This window comes from Callithrix jacchus, chromosome 6 (genome assembly GCF_049354715.1).
Source record: "Callithrix jacchus isolate 240 chromosome 6, calJac240_pri, whole genome shotgun sequence".
Taxonomy (NCBI): Eukaryota; Metazoa; Chordata; class Mammalia; order Primates; family Cebidae; genus Callithrix; species Callithrix jacchus.
The window spans coordinates 70,771,530-70,796,811 of record NC_133507.1 but is presented as its reverse complement, the minus strand read 5'-3'; the positions used below and the strand labels follow the sequence as shown (position 1 = coordinate 70,796,811).

Genomic DNA, 25,282 nt, shown 5'->3' with positions numbered 1-25,282 from the left:
GACTGGGAGTTTAAGACCAGCCTGAGCAGCATAGTGAGACCTTGTCTCTTTAACAAATAATAAATAAATAATGAAGTTTGTATTTACCTGGAAACATCTTTTAGGAAAAAACATTCGTAGTATTTTAAAATATTTTCGAAACAGCGTTTTCTATTCTTGCAAAAACTGATGACTTAAAGTCATCAAACAAAATGCAAAGCCCATTTTCCTGTCAAATGGTTCTAATAAGCTGTGTGTCAGATAGAGTAAGTTCCTAACAAGTAAGCTTCCTATTGCTGAATCAACATACTGTTTAGGGGGCAACTCATTTACCCACAAAATAATATCTACCTTAAGGGGGAAAAATCCAGATAAATTAGAGATGATTATTATAACAGGATCCACAGGTTTATTTCTTTGATTTAGGGGCAACCATAAGTTATTTATGTTTACATTAATATATCTCTAGCTACTTGAGCAAGCTTTGAGGAAGCGTGAGAAAGTTTTTAGTCTTGTGAGTCATTGCTCTGTAAAGATCAATCTCAAAATATGATGCAACTTTTTTTTAAACGATATCTTTGTGATGATCAGTGATGAACCTTTTTTCCTTGCAGTCTAACTAGCAAATAATGCTAACACATATGAGACAGAATAATTCAATGTGAAACTATCTTCTGGGAGAAGGGGTCTTTAGTTATATGCTTAAATAAATATTTTGACGCCTTATGTTTTTTATTACCATTTTAGACCGTCAAACAGATATAGAGGATTAATTAGGTATAAAGCATAATGGGGCTGAGTGTGGTGGCTCGCGATTATAATCCTAGCACTTTGGGAGGCCAAGGCGGGAGGATCACTTGAGCCCAAGAGTTTGATACCAGCCTGGACAATGTAGCGAGACCACCTATCTACAAAAAAAAAAAAAAAAAAAAAAAAATAGCCAGGCATGGTGGTGCATGCCTGTAGTCCCAGCTACTCAGGATGCTGAGGTGAGAGGATTGCTTGAGCCAGGGAGATGGAAGCTGCAGTAAGCCATGATCACATCATTGTGCTGCAACCTGGGAGACAGAGTGAGATCTTGTCTCAAAAAAAAAACATATGATCGAAGAAAATGCATCATCATGTTTTATTTCTTAAAACCCTTTCTTTCCCAAGAGGTGACATCAATCCTGCTTTATCTTTAGTTTTCAGCTTCTTAGAATGGCAATGTACCATTTCAACCAACAGTTGAATGAGGGTTTTTTTTGATGGAAGTACAGAAAAGGGGCATACCTGGTATGTGCACATAGAAGAGAGCCTCTTGGAAGTAGTGTATCCATTCATTCTGCATTTCTTGAATAAGCATTAAAATTTTATGCTGTGAAAACCACTATGCTAGATGCTATTTGAGATGGCTTATCAAGCATGAGTCCTGTCTTCATGAAGCCTTAGAGTCTGGCAAGGGATTAGAGACCTATATACAGAGTGACTATGATAAAGGAGAAAGTAATGACTAATCCAAGCTGTGTGATGAATTGGGAGTTCAGCAGACAAAGGTACTTTTTTCTTTCTTTCTTTCTTTTTTTTTGAGATGGGATTTCGTTCTTGTTGCCTAGACTGGAGTGCAATGGCACAGTCTCAGCTCATTGCAACCTCTACTTCCTGGGTTCAAGTGATTCTCCTGCCTCAGCCTCCCAAGTAGCTGGGATTACAGGCACCCACCACCACACCTGGCTAATTTTTGTATTTTTAGTGGAAATGGGGTTTCACCATGTTGGCCAGACTGGTCACAAACTTCAGACCTCAAGTGATCCACCACCTCGGCCTCCCAAAGTGCTATGATTACAGGCGTGAGCCACCACACCTGGCCAGCAGCTGGAGATTATGAGCACAGAAAGACTTCATTGGAGCTGTGCCTTAAGATTTACCTGTTGTCTTAGTCAGTTCGGGCTACTCTTAACAAAAATACCATAAGCTGAGTGGTTTTAAATAACAGTAATTTATTTCTTAGAGTTGTGGAGGATGGGAAGTCTAGGATCAAGGTACTCTGCAGATTTGGAGTCTGGCAAAGGCCTGCTTGCTGGTTTATAGACAGCCAGCTGTCTTTTTGCTGTAACCTTATGTAGTGGAAGGGACAGACAAGCTCCCTCTTTTATAAGGACGCTAATCCCATTCATGGGACACAGACATTCAGACTATAGCACATGGCAGCAGAGTAGGATGGAGTGAGACTGGAAAGAAACTAGGGTTAAGAATGATTGAAAAATGGTTTCAGTAGTTAAGTGAGATGATAAAGTCTCAAATTAGATCAGGTTCAGGGAAGAAGAGGTGGGGTTTGGAAGATTCTTGAGGAATCACAAGTACCTGGGAACTGGAAGAGACAGAGACAACTCCATGCCTTTGAGACCACATTAAGGGACACTGGAGGAGTGGGGACTGTCTGTTTTGGTTTGAGTTCAGTTCAGGCACGTAGACTTTGAAGTGCTGATGGAACATCTTGGCAAGTGTACAGCCACCAGTTGGAAGATCAAACTGGGTCTCAAGAAAGAACTCAGGTTATAAACTGGTCAGCCGTTTGCTTGGGGGTAATGCTGTGAGACTAGGCAAGTTAGATTAGGGAAACAGGTCATTGACAAAAAAGGGCTGAGAAACTGGTATTTCATTTGTGAGCTGGGACTAAGGTGCAAGGAGCATCAGCAAGAGGGACAGGAAAAGACCCCACAAGACCACAGTATTCTGGGAATCCTAGATATTTCCCTCTGTGTGTCACTTACGACAATTGCCACTTTCTCCCTTGCAGGACAGAGTACTTGCAAGGCCATAGATCTACAGGAAAATCAAAAGAGAGGGTGTACTACAAAAAAGGAAAAAGAAAAGTTACTGTGCTTTACAGGGCTGTTTCAGGAGACTTGTGAAGGTCTATGAATTGAGGTTATAGGTATGTGATAAGGAAATGGAATTAGTGAGGATAGAGCCCTCTTTTACCCCCAAGAAATAAAGCAGATAAAGATGGGAGATCAGTTACTAGGATGAGAGATGTGTGCAGCTGTGGTTTTCATTTAACACTATTACAGACTTAATTCAGAAGTTCTGAAAGTGGAGACTGTGGACTTCTAGGTGTCCCCAAGACACTTTCAGGAGTTTGTGATGTGAAATCTCTTTTTATCCAAAACCCTTTTATAATAACATTGAGAAGGGATTTACATTTCCCTCGTGTTGACATTTCGTACTGTTGCTGCAAAAGCAATTGTCAGTAAAACTTCTGATACCTTAGTATATGTCAAGGCACTGGCTGCACTAGTAGTCCTGGTGTTCGTCACTGCCACGTGCTGGCATCACAAATAATTCACTGAAGAATGTCCTTGACGAAGCCTGAAAAGTAATATTATTAAATCTTGACCCTTGAAGACCCATCTTTTTAATATTCTGTGTGATGAAATGGGAAGTCTGTGCAAAGCCTTTCTGCATGCTCTGAAGTCTGATAGTTGTCTCAAGACAGAGCACTTGTATGATTGAATTGCAAACTGAACTCACTACTTTTAAAATGGAACATAGTTTTTATTTGAAAGAATGACTGATAAACCATGGTTATTCTGCAGTAGGTATTTGGTACACTTTTTCTTTAAAAGGAATGAAATTACCCTGGCACTTAGATTAAAAAAAACAAAACAAAACCCTGACAGGATTAGTTGCCAATGATAAAACTTGACCTTTCAAATGAAAATTAGGTTTTCTGAGAAATTTTACATCTGTCACATTGAGTTTGATGGTTTCCCAAGACTTTTCCATTGAGATCTCTGGTAATGTGATGCTTTAATATTATGTGATAAAACTTGTCAACATTTGCAAGATCTGCAAAACCATTATTTTCCAAATGACCCAGTGCATAATGTTACACAATCTTGCATGGGTAAAAGATCCATTTAAAGTGTAAAACAGACCACTGGATCTTTAGCAGTACAAAAAAATTCATTGATGCAGATCAAGTCAACAGTGGAACTTACTTTAAGGAATTGCTGTTTGTTGGCTGGGCGCAGTAGCTCACACCTGTGATCCCAGCACTTTAGGAGGCTGAGGCAAGAGGATTACTTGAGCCCCAGGAATTTGTAAACAACCTGGGCAACATAGTGAGACCCGTCTCAAAAAAAAAAAAGGGGCATTGCTGATTGTCAAGGTTTGGCTAGGTGTCAGAAGAATATTTATAATTAACTGAAAAGACTCCTCGCTTTCCCAGTTACATATCTGTCTGAGGCTGCAGTTCTTCACATGCTTGAACCAAAAGAACTGATCCCCACAGATTGAATGCAGAAGCAGTTAGGCAAATCCAGCTGTCTTCTATTAAATTGGACATTAAAGTTTGTAAAATTATAAAAACGATGCCATTCTTATTAACTAATCTTTAAAATCGAAAGTACAGCCTTTTACCTATGTACCCATAAAATTAAAAATTAGTTCTTTAATTAAAATATTGTTAACTTGAAATTTTATAACCTTAAATTAACAACTTAAAAATTCTTAGTTTTAATTTCTAGTATGATAAATATCAGTAGACATAACCCTCATAAGCCAAAGCTCTTTGCAGTCCCCAGTTTTTAAGAATGAATCTTGAGACTAAGAAGTTTAAGAACCTTCTGGCTTTAGAGGAAGGAAAAGAGAGGGAGAAAATAAAAACAGAAATGAGGACATCGATCTGAACTCTGATAGTCCTCTAGACTTAACAGGATGAGACTTTGAGCTGAGTGGTGGATGCTGAAGAATAAAAGGCTAATTTAGGAGACAGTTTGACAGAAATAGTAAGTTTGGTGACAATATGGAGTGGATGACATGTACATTTTAAAGGTAACTGCATGATAACTGTGTTTTGGTATTGCAGACTAGAAACAACAAATTATTGACAGAAACAGAGCAGGTCCATGGATAGATGTTCTTTTTTATTTTTATTTTTTGGGACAGAGTCTTGCTCTGTCACCTAGGCTGGAGTGCAGACACAGGATTTCTCCATGTTGGCCAGCCTGGTCTTGAACTACTGACCTCAGGTAATCCATCCACCTCAGCCTCCCAAAGTGCTGGAATTACAGGCATGAGCCATGGCATCTGGCCGACGTTCCTTTTTAAATACTGGTTTTGGAAATCTAAGGAGTCTGGGAATTGATGGCTGAGAAGGAGCAGGCAGAAACAGGGAAAATACTTGAAGTAGGAGTCAGGGAAGGCAGGAGGTTAAGGAAGAAGCAGGTCATGGATAGATAGAGGCAGAAGATTAACGTCAAACCAAGGGCTTGTCTCATTTAGCAGACTTGATTCACAAGTGCTATCTTGGACACTTGGAATTAAGTCAGTTGTTCAAGGTCACATAGATAGCGAACTGATCAATGTCGTCAACAATACTCGGTGTTCTTTAGAGTCTGAGGGGAGGATAAGAGTGGAGGAGAGACGCTTCTCTATGGAATGATACTTGGTCATCACTAGGGACCTGCACTCCCCCACTGGCTTTAAGAGGAGGGAATGATTTGAATGGAAAATGAAAGCAGTAGGGTGCAGGCCAAATTGGGATGATTTGGTAAGCAGAAAAAGGAGGATGTTTGTTATGGAATAGTGAGTTTACAAAACATATTTGAAGCAGAAAAATTATGACCAGAAATCTATGTAAGACATATAAGCACACTTGAAAATAGAATATGAACTTATAAAACCAGAAAATAATAGCAAGGAAGTGTGGACTCTTGGTGTTTAAGTTGGTAGAGATAATGACCAATTCTATAGCATCTAGTGGTTTATAAGCTGTTTCTCATACACATTTGTTTTGAGCCTCACAACCTGTAGGAAGTGGGTACGGCCACTTCCCTCACTAAGAAAGTGCACTTGAGAAAAATTGAATACCCAAAATGATCTGGATGGTGGTTAGCACTGAGAACACCCTGGCTTCCCAGACAGTGGGGAGGATGAGAAGATGACTGAAAGGGCACTGATGGTTTGAAGTTATGATGGCAGTAGTTGGGGAGCTGGTCAGTTTGTGGACTGCCCCTTAGCATCTGTGCCCCCAAGTATAGTCCACCAGGGAGTGCGTAGCTGAATAGAGGCAGGCAGGAAGTGATTCAAGGAGTTCCCTTTACCTTTCTCCATGCAGTAAGCCTTTCATGTTGTGCGATACTGAGGGTTCCATGGATGTGCTACGGGGAGGAATATTCACTTTCCACTTGCTTAATGAATTCCTAGGGCATGTCAGGCCAATTATTCTCTCAACTCCAAATATAGCTATCATACAGTCTTTGGATATTTAAATCTGTGAAATAGAAAGTGAAGTCTTCTCTCCAGCCCTTATCCCACTGGTATTGGGTAATGTTACACCCATTATTGATAAGTGACTTAATATTAACTACATGAATGAAAATAGACTTGCTGTTTAGAGTAGTCCATTTGAATTTGACTTGGAGGTGCTTTTGTAGTAACTAGCTTAGAACCATCTTAGCTGTTCCAATCTCAATATTTAGTGAACAGTATGCAAGTAGAAATGTATTTCCATTTCACAGTGTATCCATGTGAGTTCCTAAGCAACTCATCTCTCCCAAGATAGCTCAGTGACACTTCTCCCAGGGATCCTTCTGCCAGAGTGAGAAGTTCAGTGAGAGAGGGCTCTGTGCATTAGGGAAGGAGAGATTCAGACAGCTTCATGTGGATTAAGGAATTCATACTGAAGGGGACTTTTAAGAGGAAGATCACTGGGATGACATTTTAGAAGACAGGATATGAAAAGAAGGTAGGAAGCCTTTGGAGGAAATAAAATCGCAGTGCCTTATGGATATAAACATGAAGTAAATAATGTCTGTTCGTTCATCTCACCACCAGGAAAGGGTTTAGAACTTGGATATCAACAAAGTCCAGTTCATACAGTTAAGAGAACAGTTAATCATGAATTTGGGTGTCCTTTTCCTTTTTTTGTTTTGTTTTGTTTTTGAGACAGTCTTACTCTGTTGCCAAGCCTGGAGTGCAGTGGTACAATCTTGGCTCACTGCAGCCTCTACCTCCTGGGTTCAAGCAGCTCTCCTGCCTCAGCCTCCCAAGTAGCTGGGATTCAAGTGCCTGCCACCACACCCAACTAATTTTTATATTTTTAGTAGAGACAGGGTTTCATCGTGTTGGCCAGGCCCCTCTCGAATTTCTGACCTCAGGTGATCTACCTGCTTCAGCTTCGCAAAGTGCTGGGATTACAGGCGTGAGCCACCGTACCCGGCCTGGGTGTCCCTTTTCAATTCAACTAGGATCTACACAGTTCAATTCAGTTAGGACCTACATAGGATCAGGGTCCTCCTGCCAGTCCCAAGTGAGCCGCAGACATGGCCCTGTTTGTTGTTGAGGTGAATTCTGTGGAGCCAAGCTCGTGCAGCTGTTCTCTGTGCCTACACAGCAGCTGCCAAGTGGGAGTCATTTCTGGCTCTCTCCCCAGAGTGTTTCAGGTTGAACCAGAAGCTAGACGTTCTGGGGCATAATCACAATTGGGAGTAGTGTGGAGATTGTTTCGAAAGGGAAGCCGGGTGTGGAGTGGAGAAACGGCTAAGAGCTGCCCCCTCACCCACTTCTTCCCCTTTCCATCTGTGTCCTGTTCCCTCCCTCCAGCCCAGCTGCCACCTGTGATAAAGCAGCTGCCCTTCTTGGGCCTGGGGCAGGGGCAGAGGGAGGGCGGTACCATCCTGTTCTGAGGGCCTCAGACCTTGGGTGTGCCGGGGTGTGCTGATCTGGTTTGGTCCCCACCCTCCTTTCCCAAATGCCCAGCTACTTTGAGAATCAAAATGTGCTTTGAGGTAGGAAGGGACCTCCTGTAGTGACTTTGGCATGTGGTCGACCCACCTGGGGTGGTGGCTCCCTTTCGCTGTGTTGGCTTGGAGCCATTGCCCTTCTTGTTTGGTTCACATGATCCAGAAGCATCAGGGCTCTTTTAACCCCAAACAATCAAGCCTTGGTTTCCGTACCCCTGGAGTTTTCCAGAGCAAATAAAAAACATCCAAGCTGGCAAACCATTCTTCCTACCCCAAACATTAGAGTTTTTGCGAGCAAGCAAGGGGTGGGACACTATTCCTTTCTTGAACATGCTGCCAGTGTAGTTTTCCTTGTAGCTGCCATCCTGGGTGCATGGCTTGCAAAACTGATATGTGAGTGAGAATAAGACAGAGGGTCTTCGCAAAAGCTTTGCTTATTTTCACTTTTGTAGTTCCTTACAAAAGGCAAAGGGAGCATTGAACTTTATTGATGCTATTGTAGCTCAGTGGCAACATCACTGTGTTGTTTCCTCATTTTATTTTTTCTAAGACCTTTACCCATTATCTGCAGATTTTTACAGCTAAGCAAAATAGCTTCATGTGAGTCTAGGTACCTAGAGAATTAATAAACAAGAGCAAAATATTGAATGACTATGTCATAGGTCATAGTCATTTATAGGAAAAGATTTATAGGAGTTGAGGCAGAGACAAAATAAGATGAGATCAAATGGTTCATCTATCAATCTTACTTATTGTTAAGTTCTAACTACTCTAAGCAGCTTGCTTTGTACATTTTTCATCCCCTGATGCAAACTGATACTAGAAGGTGAGAAGTGTTAAAAGGATGTGGATATCATTTTATGTCTTGGCCATAATTAAGTGCCTTTGGGCTTTTTAGGTACAGGGTTAACCTACAGCTCAACATTTAAACCCAACCATAAAATTCTCTTAAGTACAAAAAGCCGGATGACCAACCTCAAGGAGAATCCGAGAAAATTGGGCTTTCCCAGCATTGCTGTGCAGCATTCTGAGAATATAGCTTGATTTTTCTACATCTTTACAAGGACAACAGTGTGATACTGGGTCCTGTCTCTTGGGACAGGTTTCACCGTGATTTTAAATCTTTGTTTCAGTGTGGATTCTCCACAATTGACCGTCAAGTTGAAATCCTGGTTTTGACTTCTATTGTGGGATGTGCACAGCAAGTTTTCCATCAAAGTTTCCACTGTCTTGCCCCTGTCTTGTTTAATGAGAGCTTGGATTTCAGTTTTACCCTAAATAGCCTGGGTCTCTACCAGCATGCCCCTAGGGTTTTGCTTTATTTCAACCTCCTGTGGGCATTAGCCACCCTGCACTCTATAAGGGTAATGTGAAGGATAGGCCTTTTCTTACACAAGCAGGTCTGAAGTACCGGTTTTCACCTGACGTGGAATTAGGAATTGCCGTCAGATAACACTGGGCTTTTCTGATTCACCCTTTGCACTTGGAGTTTTTGTTTTACTGTTTCCTTAACCTGTCACAGTTCCTTAATTAGAATGTATTGCTAGAGGACAGGCCGCATTGTCAAACTTTGTGCGAATTTTATAAAAACACACAAAATCGCCAGACAAGCAGCTGTAGTGTGAACTCATCCAGATGCATACTGAAGTTCCCCAGGGGGCCATCTTCATTGTTTTCTTTCTTTGTTCCAGAAGCAAAGGCCGATAATGAACCGAGCTGTTCGCCGGCAGCTCAAGAACTGTTGACAAGGCTGGGATTTTTACTGGGAGAAGGGATCCCAAGTGCCACACACATAACCATTGAAGACAAAAATGAAACCATGGTAATGCCTGAGGAAGATACTACATTGCATACCTCTTCAGAGGATGAATGAAGCAATAACCACCTCCTCCCTTTCCTTGAGTGGGAAAGTCATTGTTCAGTTAAATGAGTTCTGGGCTGTTTTGTACTGAAATTTATTTCAACAGTGTGGTTCTGGGTTTTTGTAGTGGGGAGGTGGGGAAAAGCAGAAAGAAGCAGGACGTAAGAAAATGTCCATGTTAACCTTCTAGTCACCACCCAGAGAATAATGGCTACGTGAATTAAAGAGGCTAAAAATTCCTTCATAATGATACTAGTACTTTTCCTTTAAGGCACCATTCTTCTCCTCTGGTTGCTTTGGTATATGCTTTCCTGTGCTTTTTTAGCTGTTGAGATTTTGGAGGTTCACTGGGGTGAGGAAAAGATTTATAGGAGATGAGGCAGAGACAAAATAAGATGAGATCAAATGGTTCATCTATCAGGAGAGCACTTCTCCCTCCAAGGGAGCAGCAGCATGCACCCTGCCACTTCCCAGATGTGATGTGTGCGTCTGAATAGCAATGCAGAATGGAGCCTCTACCCCTGGTGAAGGTCTCTGCTCTGCAAGGGAGGGTGTCATGCGTTGATTGAGACTGCAGTGGTCACCAGTCTCCATCCCCTGATTGCAGAGCCCATAAATCTTTAGGAATTGAATTAGGTCGCTGTGCTCATGAAATATTACAAAAAAAGAGTTCCCAGGTTTTCCGTACAGAGGTCAAATAACCCGTTTGTCTTCTGCAGACTTCAGATGAAAGGAAGTCTGCCTGCTTGCCATTTCTGTTTTACAAATGTGCATTCTCGCTAAATTATTGTTAAGACTGACCTTTTAATAAAAAGGAAAATCACAAAGGAGGGGAACAGAAGAAAGGTATTTCTCCCTTAAAATTGGGAATAACACATAGACATTTATATAGATATAGCTCCATTTATCCATATCTATACACACATATCTCTTTAGATTTTTTTTAAAAACTTCCGTTTTCCTGTTCTTAGTTTTATTGTTTTAGCGTCAAAAACAAAAGCATGTGTTGAAGCATCCTGTGTAAGCCGTGCTAACTCCTCCTTCCGTTCGTCTTGCAGTGCACAGCTCTGAGCCAAGGCATCAGTCCTTGCTCCACACTAACAAGCAGCACCGCATCTCCTAGCACCGATAGCCCCTGCTCAACCTTGAATAGCTGTGTCAGCAAGACGGCAGCCAACAAAAGTCCCTGTGAGACCATTAGCAGCCCTAGTTCCACCCTGGAAAGCAAGGACAGTGGAATTATAGGTAAGAAGCACACTGCTCGGTAATGTAATGGCTCGAAGCTCGTCAACCAGAGCATTCACCAGGCACTTCCTCAGAGGGTTTTAGTGTGGTCTGTGAAGGTCAGTCTGCGAGGGCCTGCTCTGTTCTTTGCAGGCAGCACTGGTTCCTTGTGTAGCTGAGAGAATGAAGCATTGGCTTTTAATATTCCTTGATGTTTACTTTATAACACTCAGCTTATTTGTTTAAAAAAAAGAATTCCAGATCAGATCTGGCCTGTGAAGTTACAAAAATCTTTTCTCCTCCATATTAAGTTCCATTGGTTGCTTATCAGGTCCCACTGGGGCACATGGCAGAGCAATGAAATTCCTGCATATTAAGACGTCATCTAGGCCCAGTCTCAAGGTCACTTATTTCCCTGATGTTAGCTCAGGCCGTATGTTGTGTAGTTTTTTAATCGCGGGATCTTTCTGCCTTTTGAGGCCAGCATTTTCTAAGGATAACCTCCCTGAGCCTCCACACCCACACAGTAAACGTGGTTGTCCTGAAGTTTGGGGGTCAGGAGACATGGGTTCCAGTCCTGACTTTTAGGCCAATTTGCCAGGTGACTTGAGCAACATTTAATTTACCTTTTTTTGCACCTTTTCTTTCTGTAGAAAATTAAGATTTTGATTAATACAGTAGTTTTCAGTCCCAGGTGTGTATTAGAATCATCTATGGAATTTAAGAGTCTTTATTTTTACATGCCATCCCAGACAGACTGCATTTATGTTTCTGCAGGTGGGCTCCAGTATCTGTGTGTAACTCAGGTGTCTAGATAGGTACCTTTCAGGTAACAGATCGGGGGGACCCCTGGAGGGTTTGTTCAGGCCTTCCTCTGTTCCAAGATTATATTGCAGTTTCACAGTAGAGCTCTTGAAAGATTTAACTCCCCCTTTGCTGAGTTATGCACATGTCTTTGAGGGATAGTTTATGTTTTTTTGTGGACTGATTGCCACTTCCACATTAATATGTAATCAAATGGAATGAACCACATTTGAAATCCTTATTTTCTTTAGTCACCTGTGATTTCTTCTAAGTGTAATTTGGAAAAACAGGCAGCAGGTTCATCCAGTTTGCACTTTGGAGATTGCCCCAGAAGGTCTGTGAGATTCCTGGGATTGGGTTGTGGGTTCTCTGGTATAGACCTCACTGTAGCTTTGTGAAGGGCCCCTCAGCTTAAGGAAAGCAACTTCTTGCCATAATTTTCAGCTGAATCAGAATCTTTAGTGTATTTTTGTTTTATTTTGCCTTCATTGCTTTATTAAGATGAAATTCACATACCACAGTATTCACTCATTTGAACCATTGGATGGTTTTTAATATATTTAAAAAGTTGTGCAACTATCACCATCACCACTATCTGATTGTAGAATGTTTTCATTCTCCCCAAAATAAACCCTGTGACCAATATTAGAAGGCACACTCTATTTCCTATCCCAAGCTCCCCAGTCTTGGTCAACCAGTAAAATATTAATACTTTCTGTGTCTGTAGCTTATTCTGGACATTTCATATAAATGGTGGGCTGAGTTTTGTGTAGCAAATTTAAATTCCTTTCACTCAGCTTGAAGGCCTTCCAGTGAGCTTATTCTGTTAATTCCTCTTTCTCATCTTACCCTGCTTCCCCAGCTGCTATTTAGTCTAGTTCAGCTAATTTTTCCCAACATTACTTCTGTTCTTATGCCCTGTCTCTTCTGAGCCTGTCCACCATAGATAGATCTTTGGTATTTATTCTGAGATAACAAAATGACTTTCTTCACACTATTCTTGGTTCTTCTGAAATTTTATCTCCTGCCGATAATTTATCTTCAAGGATGTGGCCAGTGCAGCATCGTTTTCACAGGCGTTTTCTTTTGTACATCCTGGCTGTTGGCATTACCTGCCGCTGATTATAACCAAATCTTTTCTTTTTTTTTTTGCTTTGTTACAAACTTTTCTTGAGACAGGGTTTTGCTTTGTTGCCCAGGCTGGAGTGCAGTGGTGCAGTTGTAGCTCATTGCAGCCAAACTCCTGGGCTAATGCACTCCTCCCACCTCAGGCTCCCGAGTAGTTGGGACTATAGGTATGTGCCACCACACTTAGCTCATTAAAAATTTTTTTTAATTTCTCACCATGTTGCCCAGGGTGGTCTCAAATTCGTCGCCTCAAGTAATCCTCCCACCTTGGCCTCCCAAAGTACTGTGATTACAGACATGAGCCACTGTGCCTGGCTTAAACTTTTAATAAATGAGAGCCATCCATTCATTTATTTCTCTTTCTCTCTCCTTAAGATACAGTGCCACAATTTTTAAAGTATTCTAAGCAGGAAAGAAATGGTACTGGTTTGACTTTTTGTGTTGTGCTGCTGGAGGTTTGTTCTTTTCTTTTTTCTTTCTTGACAGAGTCTTGCTCTGTCACCAGGCTAGATTGCGTGGTGTATCTTGGCTCACTGCAACCTCTGCCTCCCAGGTTCAAGTGACTCTCCTGCCTCAGCCTTCCAAGTAGCTGAGATTATAGGCACACACCACCATGCCCAGCTAATTTTTGTATTTTTAGTAGAGATGGGGTTTCACCATGTTGGCCAGGATTGTCTTGATCTCTTGACCTCATGATCCACCTGCCTCAGCCTCCCAAAGTTCTGGGATTACAGGCGTGAGCCACTGCTCCAGCCAGGAGGTTCTTAATATTTAATCTAATACAGTCCCACCCCATAGCTGACTGATTAGACCTCTTCTTTTTTTTTAGTTTTTCAGACAGAGTCTCGTTCCATCGCCAGGCACCAGGCTGGAGTGCAGTGGTGCAGTGTTGGCTCACTGCAACCTCCACCTCCCAGGTTCGGGCAATTCTCCTGCCTCAGCCTCCTGAGTAGCTGGGACTAAGGCGTGCACCACCACACCCAGCTAATTTTTGTGTTTTTAGTAGAGACAGGGTTTCACCATGTTGACCAGGATGTAGACCCCTTCTTATATGCTCCCCATAGTGCTTCAGTATTCCCCTTCAGTGTATTTTTTGTTATTTAATTTTGTCTCCGGATATAAACAGAGTTCTCATTATTCCAGGTATCGACTAGGTTCCTGGCATGGTGTTGGAAATGAGAAATTAAGGAAAGAGAAGTGTTACCACTGTCAAATTGCATTGGGGAAGGGAACATTCAGTTTATAAATAAGCCATGCAGGATCCCCATTCCACGTGGGCTTTGTCAGACCTTTCAATGTCTGTGTTGTAAGGTCTGCCTTGATGACAAAGTAGTTCATTTCATGATACTGAAGCTGCATTTTCCCTCTGCTCATGCCAACATGTTCCCTTAACTCGGCTGAGCATGAAAAGTGGCAACTAGAGGTGAAAGCAGAAGGAATTAGGAAGTGGCTGGTAAGTCCCTCTTATCCAGAAGACCCCATCTCTGGAAACCTTGCCTCCCACTGTGTTCTTCCGCAGAAGGCAGGGGCTGTACAGGGATGAGAGGGAGGCACTGCTGTTGACAACGCCCTCTGTTCTCTCTCCTTCCATGATCTGCAGAATTAGAACCTGTTGCCAAGGGCACACTGGAGGTGTGGTAGGGAGGAGAAGGAAAATTCACAAGAATTTCCTCTCCAGGCAGACTGTAACCACAGGTCTTTGAAGAGGCAGGAGTGGTGGGGACATAAAGAGGGAAGAGCTTCCTCTTAAATCAATACAGGGTGTGCAGGTTCCACTGCCTCTTCACAGAGCAGGTATCTATGACTCAGTCGTGGTTCTGTGATTGCCGGAGTAGGGGTGTGCCTTTTTCCATCTGAAGAACGTGCCTGTTAGAAGGTGTAGCCTGGGAATGGCAGCTTTTGGGCATCGTAAGTGTTTCACAGAGTAAAGTATTCAAGAGCACCGTGACCTTAGTAGACAGAGATGAAGATGAGATGGCCTCCTGCTTTGGAAGACCTAGCAGTGGCTTGTAAAACAGGCTGGTGAGGATCCATGTTCCCAGTTACATAGCACCTGGAGAAGGCGGAAAGAGGCTTTCCATTTAATTTTCCATTTTACATAGTTTAATACTTGTCAGCCAGTATCTCTGGGGTTGGAATTGCGAAGGCTTTGGGGGTGGACTGGTGCAAAGTGCACACAGCTGCTGAGGCCTTGCGAGCTTTGGGCAGCAGGAGGCTCAAAGCAGGCTTCCATGTACAGTATTCACATGGTCTATTCAGGGCGGTTGGAGGAAATTTCAGATAGTGCTAACCTGTCCTTTAAAATTCCTGGTCCTCTCTACTCTTTAAGCAGATTTCCATCATGTTGGTTAAATTTAACCTAAATATTTTTGCCCAGCAGATGCAGAGACAGTAAGCTGTGTTCCCACATGCCCAGGCACCCAGTTTAGAAAGAAATATAAAGTATGTGTTTTCATCAGGATGCTCTGCCTGTGTTCTGTTTCCACTGCTTAGGAGGAGAAAGGACAGGCTAGTGACCAGTAGAAGAATTTATTGGGCCCCTTCCAGTCTTCGTCTCTGGAGGCCGGGGCTTAGTAGACCACTTCCACCCACTGTTTCAACTATATTGTGTTATCCAGAGGGGAGTCCCACTTTACCCTCTTTCAGGAGGTCCAAGTTCTTCTGACATAAATGTCTTTAGAAGTATAATAATTCTGTCATGTAGAAATACTGTCTAAGCTGGATGGGATTAACAGAATTCCCTGTGGTTGTCTTTTTTATTTTTTTAAGTGAAGTTCCTTACTCTTTACATGTTAAAATCATTGGCATTACCTAGAAATTAGTTTCTGATATTCAAATTTGCAATATTAAGATTTTCTTAATGTGAAACCCAGCTGAAAGAAAAACTTTACAAAGTATGCTTTTAAAGGTGTTTCCCCTTGTCTGAGAAAACATTTTTTCTTAGTGATACTCCTTTGAATATGACTTGTTTTCAGCTGTTACAAATGGAAACTGTAAGCTATATTAATCCCAGTTTAGAAATAAATATAAAGTATGTGTTTTAATTAGAATATGTGAAAACCAATCTTATTTTCAAACAAACCATCACTGAAAATAATGGGGTTTAAAGTGCTTTGAGATAAATGATATTTAATTTTTGTTTACGTATATATCATAAAATTTTAAGTGTATGTATTAGTTTCAAGAAAATAGGCTATTTCTGCATTTAGGAAGAAAGAGGATATAGCCTGGATGAGCAGGAACAAACAAAACCCAGGTTTCCTATGAAAATAAAGAGAAATCCTTCCTATCCATTAATGATAGATGTGCAGAGGAGAAGGAAGGACTTGTTCTGGCTGAGGGAGGGGCCGTTACGTCAGTCACCCTCTCCATTCTCCTTTTTTATCTGCCTTTACCTGTTGAGATGTGTAATCTCCAGAGTTTTTGTAGTGTCCTGAATCTGCCTCCTTTGGAGAAGTGGTGCTAGGACAGTTCCATGAAGGGAGGGGACCCTGAGGGAATGGTGCCTACTTCTTTTCAACTGGGTGTGTCTGCCACACAGAGCAGGTATGTCATCTACCTGTCTGGCTCTCAGCACCTGAGCTGATAGGCATGAGCCACCACATTCCACAAGGCTAGGTGGCTTTCTGGGTGATTAAGTGCCCAGAATTGGAGCTCTTCTGACAGCCTTGCCTTTGCTTTCCTCATGCTTACATTTGTTTTCTTCTTGCTTGGTTTGAAGCAGGGAGGCAGGTATGCATTTAGACAGGGGAATGCCTTAATAGAAATACTTCTCCTGCAGAAGTAACTTGCAGTAAAATATTAGACACCTGGTTAGTATCCTGCTGGTGCTTGCTAGAGTTTGATTATATTTATTTTTCTGCCCGGTTGCTTAGGATGTTAAAAAAAAAATGATTACGGCTGACTTTTATCTTCCTTTGACTCTCTCCTACCTCCTGCTAGGCTTATAAAATGAAAGTGATTCCAGAGGTAGCTTTAGACCTTTTATTTCCTGGACTTTGTGTCCCAAGGGATATAATCAGATGCAGAGGCACACAAAGATGAATTAATTGTACTTTATTTTCCTTTTTGACTTGTTGTAAATCCTGCCCTTTTGATTTTATGCTAATGCTGCTTTGTTACCACCTGTATCACTCTGCTCACTACTAAATTGAAATGCTTTGAAATTGATTTGGTAATAACTATTTAGACTGTTTCAAGTCTGGGTTAATATTCATTTTGCTACATTGCCTGCAATTTTTAAAATCATCCTTAATTATAGAAGCCTTTTTAAAAATCTCTTGGGTGAAGAGAAGAATTTTTCTTTATGTATATAATTTGGTAATATGCTTAATGTGGGAAAGAAATTCTTGGCAATGATTTGAGTCAGCAAACAGCCTGCCGTACTTTTATTCAGACTGTGGTAGGAGTCTTCAGGCTGTTCTATTGGTGTAGCAAGCATTTATTGGTGCCTGCTGTGTACCAGGAGGAAGCATGTTCTTTACTGGGACAATAATGACACGGCACAGCATCTATTGTCAAAACTTGTCCACCTGTGGGACTACAAAATAGTCTTCTGTGGAGAGTCCGAGCAAGTTGCCAGTTGCTGAGAGTTTAAGACATGACAGTGATTGACACCTCTGATAGAAGATGTATGCTATGGGTGCATAATAATACCACTGATAGAACTCTTTTCCAAAGTCTGGAAAAGGGTCATTAGACTGTGTGAGAAGCTCCAGTGTTTGTGCATTCAGTACACAGTTTATGTGAGACTTTACCAAAACATTGTGCTTCTTCTGGAAAATATCATGTCACTTAAATTCTTAGGCTTGTCTCTGGAGACTGTTCTTCACTGCCTCAGACTCAGTTTGGCAGTGTGTTGGGTCCCATCCTCCCCCTTCAGCACCACCTGCTCCGAGCTATTCCTTTAGGTGTTTCCACACTCAAAGGGCCTGATAAACACAGCCGGGAATGTGTGTTTATCAGGTCCCTGGTCTCACTGCATGTCATAGCAGAGCACACCTTGCGCAACACAGGTGAGCACTGAGCTAGAGATTTGGTACAGAGATCTGGCTGTCACAAGCCAGCGCACAGGGCTCCCAGCACAAGGCCAGAGAGGGAGCAGGGCCCTGTGGCGCATTGGATGGGGCTGGACGGTTGCAGAAGGAGAAGTCAGAAGTCCCCTGGAGCTGAAGGTTCCTGTGCAGGGACGGAGATTGCCCCACCTGGGACATTCTGTTGGCATTCCAGTGAAGGTGCCTTCACTAGACCTCTCAGGTTAAAAGCTGTGGCTGCAGGTGAGCCAGGGACTTTGTTCTCTGTGGTTGGTTAGTTTGCAGGTGGGCGGGCTTAGGTAGGAGTGGAGAGAAAAGTACAGTCTGGCATTTCTGGCCAGAAATGTTTAAGGCAACCCAGTTTCATTGTGCAGGCTTTCCCTTAGTCACTTGGGAAAATCCAAAATGTGGCCTGGCGGCCTGAATGCCTATTGGGTGTGAGGTGTGGGTACATGAGAGAGGAGTGCCACCTGTCAGTCAAGATGCCTAGGGACTTGTGTGCTTGCTGTCTTGACTTGTCTCTGATCTTTTCCTGATCTGAGTTCCTTTGTGGCAGTGAAACCTAATTTGGCAAGTTGTTAGTCATGGGAGGCCGTGTCTACGGTAGTTGCCTTTTCCTTTTCTATTTACTTCTTCCTTCCACCCACTTTTATGAGCGGCCATTATGTTCCTTTCTTGTTTGATCTTTAATTCATTGGTCCAGTGTTTTAACTTTAAAATCTTCTGTCGACCACTAAGCTGAGTATAGAGGGTAAAAAATGTTAGCTTTTTAAGTGCTACTTTTCTTCAGCTGTGTGGGGAGGGAAGCATTCCTGAGCATTCATGATGCCTGAGGCACTTGACATATGCCCTCTTGTCTAATTTTCTCTGCAACCCAGGGAAGGACAAATCACTCTCTTTACAGAGCCCTCATCTTGAAAATCGGTAATGCAAGACAGTCTGTAATGTTCTGGAAGATAATTTGCATTTCTGATTTTTTATCCTCTCAAAATGTGTATTTTCTATTATAATAAAGTAGTATATGTACATAATTTATAATACATGTGTTTGGGATGTGTGCACCAACTCTTAATAGTATGGCATGATCAGATAGAGAGGCCAGGTGAGAGGGGGGTCATGCCTGTCGCACCATCACCATGCGAGGCTGAGGTGGGAGGGTCGCTTGAGCCCAGGAGTACAAAACTAGCCTGGGCAGCATAGGGAGATTTTGTTTCTACAAAAAAAGTAAAAATATAAAAATTAGCCAGGGTGGGTGATAGTGCATGTCTGTGGTCCCAGCTACTCAGGAGGCTGAGGTGGGAAGATCATTTGAGCCTGTGAGATTGAGGCTGCAGTGAACTGTGATTACACTACTGTACTCTAGCCTGGGCAACACAGCAAGACCCTGTCTCGAAACTAACCCCCTCCCCAAAAAAAAAGTGTGGAGTACTATTCTGGGATACATGGAACTTAGGGCATTCTGGGGCTTTCCTATCCACAGGGCTATTGATGAGAGTCAGTTGAAGTATGATAAGAACTTAGAATGATGCCTGGCACATAGTAAGCAGTATTCCAGCATTCATCTTAGCCACTATTGTGATTTCCTAAGGATCATTACTTAATTCCTCACCAGTGAATTTGAAATGCCCAAAACAGACATGTAATAAACCAAGATTTTTCTTTTTCCGTGAAGGTATGAGTTGGGTAATGTATGAAATAGGAAGGGCAAGAGAAAAGGTGTATTCAGGAGTCATGTTCATAAGACTGTATTCATTGTTCTTATAGGTGGGCAAAAGCAATACTCCTAAGTTTCCTGGTAGCCAGTGAAAAGAGAGAAAACAAATATGGAGGGTGGTGTTTATAAAGACTAAAATGTCCAGTGCCCAAAATGGTCCTGGGTCTGGAGAAGCATCCCACCTTGTAGACTCTCTAAGTGGGAGGAGCCAGGGTTGCAGCAAGCCCCTTGCTCTTTTCACCTCTTGTCTTCTCTGTGGCTCAAAGAGAAGGGCCTGATGAGTTGTTTGTGGCATATGTTAGGTATCGCTGGCCCTTAGTTCCTAAACAATCCTGGGCCAATGCTGTAGTCAGGTTAGCCTTTTTCCTGATATTCTTTTAAGCCTGTGACTTGATTTGGATCCCACCAAACTACCTACAGGGCCCTGGACCTACACTGATGTTATTTTTCTTTTGCTGATTGTATTTTAAGTATCCATTCAACATAGAACCTTCAGAAGGCAAGGGGTAAAGAAAAGCTGGATCCCAGCACTTGAGGTGGCCAAGGCAGGTGGATTGCTTGAGTTCAGGGGGCAACATGGCAAAACCCTGTCTCTACAAAAAAAATTTAAAAATTAGCCAGGCATAGTGCCTGTAGTCACAGCTACCTGGGGGGCTGAGGCAGGAGGATCGCTTGAGCCTGAGAGGTCAAGGCTGCAGTGAGCTGAGATTGTTCCACTGCACTCCCGCCTGGGCAAGAGAATGAGACCCTGTCTCAAAAAAAAAAAAAAAAAAAAAAAGAAAAAGAAAAAGAAAAGTTGGGAAGATGAAGACAGAGTATGGTCTTATTTCAGAGCTTTCCAGAGCAAAGTATTTGATGACTGAGTGGATGACTTTTTAACTAGGCAGACTTCATGAACTTTTAGCCACAGATGCTTAACTCCTTTTATGTGTTGAGCACCATGCAAGCAAATGATGTTTTAAAAATACACTGTATGTATAATCAGAAGAATTGGCATTGGCTATACCACTAATTGTGTGTGTGTGTGTGTGTGTGTGTGTGTGAGAGAGAGAGAGAGAGAGAGAGAGAGAGAGAGAGAGAGAGAGACACAAGTTCTCTGAAACCTTTCATCTCTATTAAGCAGGGTTGATGGTTCCTAGCCTATCTGCCTCCTCTCATGGTTTGTGGTGATCAGGTTTATGCCCTAGTATATTAAGTGAGCAGCCAGGTGCTTACTAGGTTCAGTGTTTTGACTTTAAATCCTTCCTGTCAACCACTAAGCTGAATACAGAAATTAAGAAATGTTTGCTTTTTAAGTGCTACCTTGTATTTCTTCAGTTGTGTGGGGAAGAAGGCATTCTTGAACATTCCTGAGCATGTAGTCCCAGCTACCTGGGAGGCTAATGAAGGAGGACTAATTGGAGCCAGAGTTCAAGACCAGCCTGGCAGCATAGTGAAATCCCATATTACACAGAAAAAGTGTGTTGGAAGTATTCTACCCCTGTACACTAGTACAAAGGAAGATAAGACACTGTCCCTGCGACTAAAATGAATTTTCAAACTACATGGAGAATCAGAAGTAAAGCATGTAAATCAATAAGCAGTACAAACCTAATTTAACACTAAATTGTGAGGTGCAGCCTAACCTGACAGCTTTATAAAACTTGAGGCCTGATAAGTCACTCATTTTCAGAATGCTCCATGTTGCAAGGGCACTGAGACCCAGTTTGGGTGATAATAGCAAGCTGTAGTTGATAAAAGCTGCTATGTATACTAGTCCAAAGAACAAAATGCTAGAATTTTTAAATTGTTAAGCAACTATAAAGATTAGCTAGTCTCTGGGAAATGTCAAATAGCACTTTTTAGAGATTTTTTAAAAAAGTCATCACAGTTAGGATTTTACCCTGGTTGTGTGTGTGTTCGCATGCACATTTTTGAGAGTGACTGACTGGGTTAACCTCAGGAGTTTGTATTTCTATAATCAGGGAAGAAAGATGTTTTAGAGCAGCCTGTTGTTTATTGGAAGAACCAGCTTTCTCTTTCCTTGGGTTCTCTGGGTTGCCATGTTTGGTGTGGCTCTTAGGTAGTGCAGGGAAGCCAGACTGATTTGGCCTTTATCTGCTCGGCTGAATCTGCTTCAATACTCAGGCAGAGCTGAGCCAAGATGAGAGTGTCTGGGCTTCCAGCAGTGTAGGCTACATCTGGTATTGAATCCCAGGAAGGAGTGTTCATGGAGTAGCTTCAGACTTCCCAGCCTCCCTGCCTCTGAGAACTGTGGGACATGTGAACCAGGAATGCCTCTCTTACAGGAACTTGTGAGGGCAGCAGAAGGGCTGCCTCTTCTTCCTCACTAGTCTCCTTCTTATAAACACTGACATTACAATGCATTCATTTCCAAATGGTTACGCCATCTGGGACTTCTCTTCCCAGTGACTGCTCCTGCAGCTGGGCCCTTCCTCCCCTACCCCTTTTCCTTCCTCTCCCTGCCAGGACCTAAGTGTTTCCCCTGTCAGATGCTGGGCACAGTGTAGGGCACATGCCTGCCAGTGAGAGCTGCACCTTCTGCCTGTCCTGCCATCAGGAGCTCTGAACTGGCCTTCCCAGCCATCCTCAGTGGTACCATGGGTCCCTGAAGTCCTGATGGCAATACTGTCACCTGTAACAGGAAGTGAGCTAAGTCCCTGTTTCCACTACTTGAGGTACTAGTTAGGACTCAGATCTTTGGGGTTTGATTCCGAAGTGCTTGGCACTTAGGGAGAGCACTTTGACTTTTGGTTTGTTCAGCTTACAAATGTGTGCTCTCAAATGTGACAATCACAATAATAAAACCAAACACATCCCCTATCTTCCTAGTCTGGAACTCTTCTTGTCACTTGGATGTTGGAGTAGCCTGGGAACCTAACTTATTACAATATGTCTGAGAAAAGCATTTTGAGTTGCAGACACTGGATTTAAATGTGAATGTTTGTAACGCCGCAGTCTGTGTTACAGGAGTGCCTGCATTTTTATACTTTCAGCTTATTAACAGGGTTACTATTAATAAGCAACAAACTTACCAATAAATTAGACCATTCCTGAAAAACATTAGCACACTTCCTAGCATATAGTAAACCTTCAGTAAATGCTAGCTTCTGCTGTCAACACCACTACTGGCATTTTTAAGATAGAGTCATATTTGCCGTGCCTATGTTCATATAAATTGTCCATTTAAAAACACACAGAAGCCTGTGATTGAGTCCAAAGAAGATGGGAGTGTGGTTGAATACTGCTAATGGAACACTGACAAATGCTGGGAGTCATAACGATGGGCACCCAAAATCAGATTCTATACTGCTAAGTGAGATCAAGTGTGGTGTCTCTGACCACAAATGGAATTGAAGTTTATTCATTTACTCATTCATTCAATTAGCAAGCATTTATTGAGCATTTACTCTGTGCTATGCTGTTCAGAGAAGGAAAAGATTGCCATAGATACTCAAGGGAAGGCTTTGGCACTTATGTGGGATATTTTTTTAAATAGGGAGGCACCCAGAGAGGGTGCTAAGTCCATGCTGCAGCAGCAGGAGGAGTAAAGATAGTCTTAGAATTGTGACAGGATGTCCTGTGGCCACAGCAAGGAAATAGTTTTGTCTTCTAAACCATAAAGAATATAAACAAAGCCAAGCCTCTTCAGACTCTTTGATCCTAAATAACTGACCCTGAGCTAATTTACCAGCCTTCTGATAAAAGTGTGTATCATCTTGGTATGTGGCGAAAGCGGCCTGATCCAGGAGCTGGGTTCTGAATGCACTTTGGTCCTGCACACTCCCATTTAACAGGCTTGCAGTCGAGGGCCTAGGTGACTGGAATCCAGGTAGGGAAAGAGGCATCGGTGGATGTGGCCCCTGTTCTCAAGGATGCAGCCAGCATTAGATCTAACAGTGGGGCGGTGTGAGTGGTCCAGGTAATGACCTGTGGTTACAAGGGGATCCTGTACGGCTCAGCATCTTTAAATTAGAAGTGGCTCTTTGTAGAAGATATGTAGGGTGAGTATTGCTTCTCTCTTTGACCATGTTCTTTCTGCTCTTTTGCTGAGATGTTTACAAAAGGTTTTTTCCTATCTTTTTTCTGTGCTGGTTTTTTTTCCCCTGGAGATTAAATGTGAATTCTGCAGTGATAGTATACCTTTTCATGCTGGTGCCTCACCTGCACTGGATACAGAAAGGTTTTTCATTTCATGCTGCTGAAGGAATAATAAGTCAGTCTCTCTGGATCATCTTGAACAGATATTATAAACTTTAAATCTAAGGGTCAGATTATCTGCTTGACTTTATAATTGTGTTTTTGTTTCTAACAATTTTCTCCTGTATGTCTCTGCATTAACCATTCTGTTATTCATTCCCGCTCCCTCATCCCCAACAAATGTTACTAATTTGGAAAGTATATTTAAAGGTTCAAAGGAATTTAATGAGACATGAATTCTTTTGTGAGTAATCTTTGTTAAAAAGAGAGGATACGTTATTTCCAGGTTACATAGATTTAACTCTGATACTTTTTAGACAGTTTTTTTCATTATCTTCCTATCAGAGTTTCTCCCTCTCCCCTCTTCTCTGGAGACTGATTTCCCCTGGTAAGCCACATTCTTCTAATTTACCCAAATACATTGTATGGAACATACTTTGATAAAAATCTGTGTGGACCGTAAAACTTTCCATTGATCCTAGGGAGGGCAGTGTGCATGTTTTAACTCTTCAGCCCTAGCTGTGCCTGGCCTCCTTCAAAGTATTTTGGTCTCTCATTTCAGCCACGATTACAAGTTCATCCGAAAATGATGACCGGAGTGGCTCCAGTTTGGAATGGAATAAAGACGGAAGCCTAAGATTAGGGGTTCAGAAAGGTGTGCTTCATGACCGCAGGGCAGATAACTGCTCCCCAGTGGCAGAAGAGGAGACCACCGGCTCAGCAGAGAGCACGCTGCCCAAAGCAGAATCCTCAGCTGGAGATGGTCCGGTCCCTTACTCTCAGGGCTCCAGCTCACTAATAATGCCACGGCCCAACTCAGTTGCAGGTAAGGCCACACTTCTTCCTGGAAGTATTATGTCGGGGAGACTGAGGTGCCCTGTGTTCGCTGTCTTCACACGGGAAGACATTCCAGACACAAGGCAGCTTCGTGGCCCTACGTCAGGCACTTGCCTTTTCTAAGCCTCAGTTTGCTAATCTGTAAACACAATAAGGCTGTACTTAATGCTCTTTAAATGATCCTTCTGCTCTGGAATTCTTTTAAGTCAATGGTTTGGACTATCGGGCTCTTTGTGTATAAAAGAAGAAAGTATAAAAACCCTCCTCTTGGTTTGTGTTATTTTAAGCCTCAGAAAATTCATGACTGTTTATTACATCCTGGTAAATGGGAATTGTTGAGTGAGTTTGTTAATATCAGTCAAGGAACTTCTTACCATTACAAACTTATTTTTGTGTAATGGAGGCCCATTGTACAGGCAAGAGGGCCAAATTTCTGTATAATTTAGTTAAAATGGAGCTCAGAGCTTAAAATGTAAGCAGTGGAAGAAAGACCTCTCAATGAAGGAAATGAAAATATTTGAGACAGATATGCTTTTCCAAGACGCAGCAGCTGGAACAATGAAGAGAGCACAAAGGCTGGCGACTGTCAGTAGTCGAACTGGTTGGCGGATGTGTGTCAAGCAAGGAGAGTACAGTCCGTCCCATGTATCTGCAGTTCCACATGTGTGGATTCATCCAGCCACAGAGCAGAAATACCCAGGAAAAAATTGATAAAATAAGAATTTGAAAATACAGTCTCACAATTATTTACATAATACAATGTATAATACCT

The 25,282-nt window shown here is 42.3% G+C and overlaps 1 protein-coding gene across 42 annotated transcripts in view; it reads left to right on the top strand.

The window, feature by feature from the left end:
* The window catches only part of TANC1 (tetratricopeptide repeat, ankyrin repeat and coiled-coil containing 1), a 257,115-nt gene that overhangs the window by 161,617 nt on the left and 70,216 nt on the right, over window positions 1-25,282 (top strand). For 27 of the 42 annotated variants that reach the window (XM_035304791.3, XM_035304789.3, XM_035304784.3 and 24 more), the window contains 3 exons: window positions 9,401-9,531; window positions 10,629-10,815; window positions 24,236-24,499. In XM_035304791.3, the coding sequence (XP_035160682.1) occupies window positions 9,401-9,531; window positions 10,629-10,815; window positions 24,236-24,499 (582 nt within the window). The remainder of the gene's footprint in view (window positions 1-9,400; window positions 9,532-10,628; window positions 10,816-24,235; window positions 24,500-25,282) is intronic. The other 15 variants (XM_078327639.1, XM_078327636.1, XM_078327641.1 and 12 more) reach the window with 2 other exon arrangements.